General features: G+C 43.1%; 1 protein-coding gene across 1 annotated transcript; it reads right to left on the bottom strand.

The window, feature by feature from the left end:
- Positions 1-438: 438 nt before the first annotated feature.
- LOC109157012 lies at positions 439-2,891 on the bottom strand. Its single transcript, XM_019304898.1, has 3 exons — positions 2,391-2,891; positions 1,789-2,268; positions 439-1,680 (listed from the first exon to the last, which is right to left on the bottom strand). The coding sequence occupies exons 1-3, from the start codon at positions 2,889-2,891 to the stop codon at positions 439-441; spliced, it is 2,223 nt and encodes a 740-aa protein (XP_019160443.1).
- Positions 2,892-3,674: the final 783 nt, after the last annotated feature.

The following is a 3,674-nucleotide window of genomic DNA, read 5'->3' as shown; positions in this document are numbered from 1 at the left end:
AAACCGCGTAAGACTCTTAAGGAAACAGCTTTCCTAAATCAGATCTTCAGTGTCAGTTCTTCTGTCGTTGCTTCTGCTTGATCAGTAAACTGTAGACCCAACCGAACAGACTCTAAACCTATCTTAGTATGCCATAATAATATTGCCAATTATAATATGGGGTTTTTGAACATAAAAACACTAACAAACTCCCCCTTTAGCTATTATTTTGCAAAACAACTCAACTATATAAAAAGAACTAAGATAGGTTATTAAAAGAAGCAACCCAAGTGTCCAAACTGATTACATAGGATAAAAAGAACATAAGATCTAAAGCAGTCTAAAAACAAAAAAGAAAACGACATCAAAACATAACGCCCAGCCAAGGCCAGAAAGTACTCGATCACAAAAACTCCCCCTGAGTTACTACTCCCCCTTTTTGCCAATGGTAGCCAAAGATTAAACATTTGAGGGAGAGTCACAGTCAGACTTCACGGGATCCTCAGCAGCAGCAGCAGTAGCAGGCAGGCTCATGCGGAGAAGAACAGTAGCTAGCTCAGTGCGCGCACTAGTCAGTTGTTTGGTAATGATACCGTGCACCGTCTCAAGATCAGCAACTCGCGCCTTCAATTGTTCAGAAAGACTCTCATCTTTAGCATGTGGAGACGCATCATTCACAGCATCAGGTTCCGAATTGGATGGGGCAGTCACAGGAACGACATCATTAATATGATCTCCAGAAAGATGACGTCTATCAACAGTGTAAAGCAGCGTCGGACTGATCACTTCGCTGGGCATAGGCTTAAAACCCTGAGAGGTAAGGATGCCATAAATCAGATTTGGAAACGGTAGTCTTACCTTCTGTTCCCGGGGATGAACCAGAGTTAGAACATGATAAAATATCCATTTGCCCATATCACACTGCATCTTAGTTCCAATTCTAAATAAGAACCCTGCCAGAAGCTTGCCAACCGTGTTGAAATGCGCTGATGGAAGCCAGTTGTGCAGAGCCAGGCGATGTAGGATGACATATCTAGACGTGAGATGCGAGCTCAGCAAATAGTCCTTATCTCCTGTAGGCCAAGATGTAGTATGTCCAGCAGTAAGAGTTTTGGCCACCACATCCCATTCAGTAACAGCTTCTTCTTGCACTGTAGGCAAGCCATAGTATTTATTTATCACATTTGGCCCAAAATCATACCACTTCCCTCTGATGAAGATTTGCATCGGTCGTGGCCCTGTGAGACTGTCAATCTCATCACTGAGATTGCAATAGAACTCATATGTGAGCAGCTTGGAGTAAGGGCAAACATCTGTAACAGTTTTCAAAAGACCAACTTCATTCAGCAAGGGTAGGATGTCGCAAACGGAGTTCAGTTGATTCTTATCCACAGTTCTTTGAACAATTAGCTCTCTTCTGACCATAGTGGCCCATTTTGTTTGTGCAGCAGGAGATACAAACTGAGGTTTGTAAACAGTAGTATCAATTCCTTCAATAGGTGGAACCTCCGGAGTTACACTTCGACCTCTTGACCTTGTGGTAGGTTTCCCTTTTCTGACAGTGGGGGCTGGTGCAGAAGAAGCTTGAGCAGCAGTAGTGCCTTGTTGCTTAACAGAGGAACGTAGAGTCTTGAAAACTTGGTGGATAGGTGGGTCTCCTTCAGGCTTAGCAGTGTCACTCGACTTTCTCTTCTTCACAGGCTGATCCACATCAACATTATCAGCACTGGTTTCAACAACAACCTTCGTTGGAACATTCTTCCTTTTTGTCCGTCTTGTTTCTCTGGATGGGGACTGAACAGGAGTCACCGAGTGGCTAGAATCAGAAACATTTGAAGATGAGCTCCCAACAATATTTGATATCTCTCGAATTCTGAAATTCGTGGAATCGGGATGAGCAGTTCCCTCAACAGTAGGGGCAGCAGAAGAAGGTGCTTGGGATCTATACACCTCAGCCAGAATCTTATCATCTTCACTGGAGGATTCTGAAGGGTGTATCACTCGATAAGGTTGAGGGATCGAAGCAGATGGTAACCCAGCAAAATGTCGCACATGTTCCAGGCTTTCTCCCAAAGATGTTGCAGTGTAAACAGGAACTCCACCTGTTTTCTCAGACTTGTGGGGACTTGATAAATCAACAGTTTTAACAGTTGCAGGTAAGGCAGGAGGATCAACAGCAGAACAAGATTCTTTAGAGACATAAACAGTTTCAGACGGAGGCAGAGCAATGTTCTCAGAAGCATAAACAACCAGACTCAGTGGATTTGGCTCATCAGAGGACTTTGTTTTCTCATCAGACACATGTAACACATCAGATTTTTCACCAGCAAAATTAGTCACATGCAAAGATAAAGGATCAACATTCACAGGGACTTCTCGGAACCCAAAGAAGATTGATTTTCAGGCAAAACAGACACAGACGATGGAATAGAAGAATCAACAGGTCTATCAGGAGAAATTTCAATAGGGGTTTCAGAATCATTTACCCGTTGTCGAAGAATCTCCTGTCTGTGTGTTGCTTCTCTCTGAGTAGCTTCAAGATACAGAGCTTGGGACTCCTCTCGTCGTCGAGCTTCTTCAACAGATTGTAGGGCACGTTGAGCAAAAAATTGAAGGAATGCCCCGGCCCGATTTCCATCGAAGGGTTTTGGAATAAACACTGGAGATACGTCATCACTGGCTTCGGCGACCAACACAAGAAGTTCAGTTACATCATCTGCCGACCATTCAGCATAAAACTCCGGATAGTTGGTCATAACAGTCACCAGAATCTCGTCGCGAAGCAGAGGATCAAGCTTGAGCTTCTTCTTCATAGCCAACTGTAGAAGTGTCTGAATGTGTTTGAGGGCTGCCGCCGGAGGGTGTACCTTGCTTCCAAGCTTAATGATGATGTTTTTTACGGGGTCCGCCATTTAAGATTAAGTGCGAGAAGAAGAATAAAACACCGAGAGCAGATAAGCACGGTAAATGGAGAGATGAGAGCTGAGGTGAGTTCTTTCTTCTTGAGCCGGTATCATATAGGCTTAAGGGTGATGAACCCTAATTAATGCGGCAAGTCAAAATATCATGCAGAAGTGATTGATGGACACAACGGTACAGCTCCTTTTTAGGAAGGAAACGGAACCCAAGGGAATTTGAAATTCAAAAAGCATTGAGATCTTTTAAGATATCTTCTGAGAAGAATAAGCTTAGATGATCTTCTTAACATAAAAAGAGAGGAGTCTTTAAGGAAATTCAAAGTCATAACACTGACCCGTATTAAACCAACTCCTCTCTGACGGACCAACTGCTTTAGTCAGTCAATTCTGCAAATTCCCAGAGCAGATCTGAGAATTTCAAAACGATTAGCGTCCAGTGGCTTAGTCAGAATGTCCGCCAGTTGTTTGTCAGTCTGAATGTATTCCAACTCAATTTCCTTGGATTCAACCAGGTCTCTGATGTAGTGATGCCTGATGTCAATATGCTTCGTTCTGGAATGTTGAACAGGATTCTTGGAGATGTTAATAGCATTGACATTGTCACAAAAGAGTGTCATTGTTCCTTGTGTAAGACCATAATCCAGAAACATCTGTTTCATCCAAACCAACTGAGTACAGCAACCACCTGCGGCTATGTATTCTGCCTCTGCAGTGCTTAGTGAGATAGAGTTTTGTTTCTTACTTAACCATGATACTAAGTTCTTCCCAACAAAGAAG

The sequence above is a fragment of the Ipomoea nil genome, unplaced genomic scaffold (genome assembly GCF_001879475.1).
Source record: "Ipomoea nil cultivar Tokyo-kokei standard unplaced genomic scaffold, Asagao_1.1 scaffold2761, whole genome shotgun sequence".
NCBI classification, from domain to species: domain Eukaryota; kingdom Viridiplantae; phylum Streptophyta; class Magnoliopsida; order Solanales; family Convolvulaceae; genus Ipomoea; species Ipomoea nil.
The sequence above is the reverse complement of the archived record's forward strand: the minus strand, read 5'-3'. Positions and strand labels throughout refer to the sequence as shown.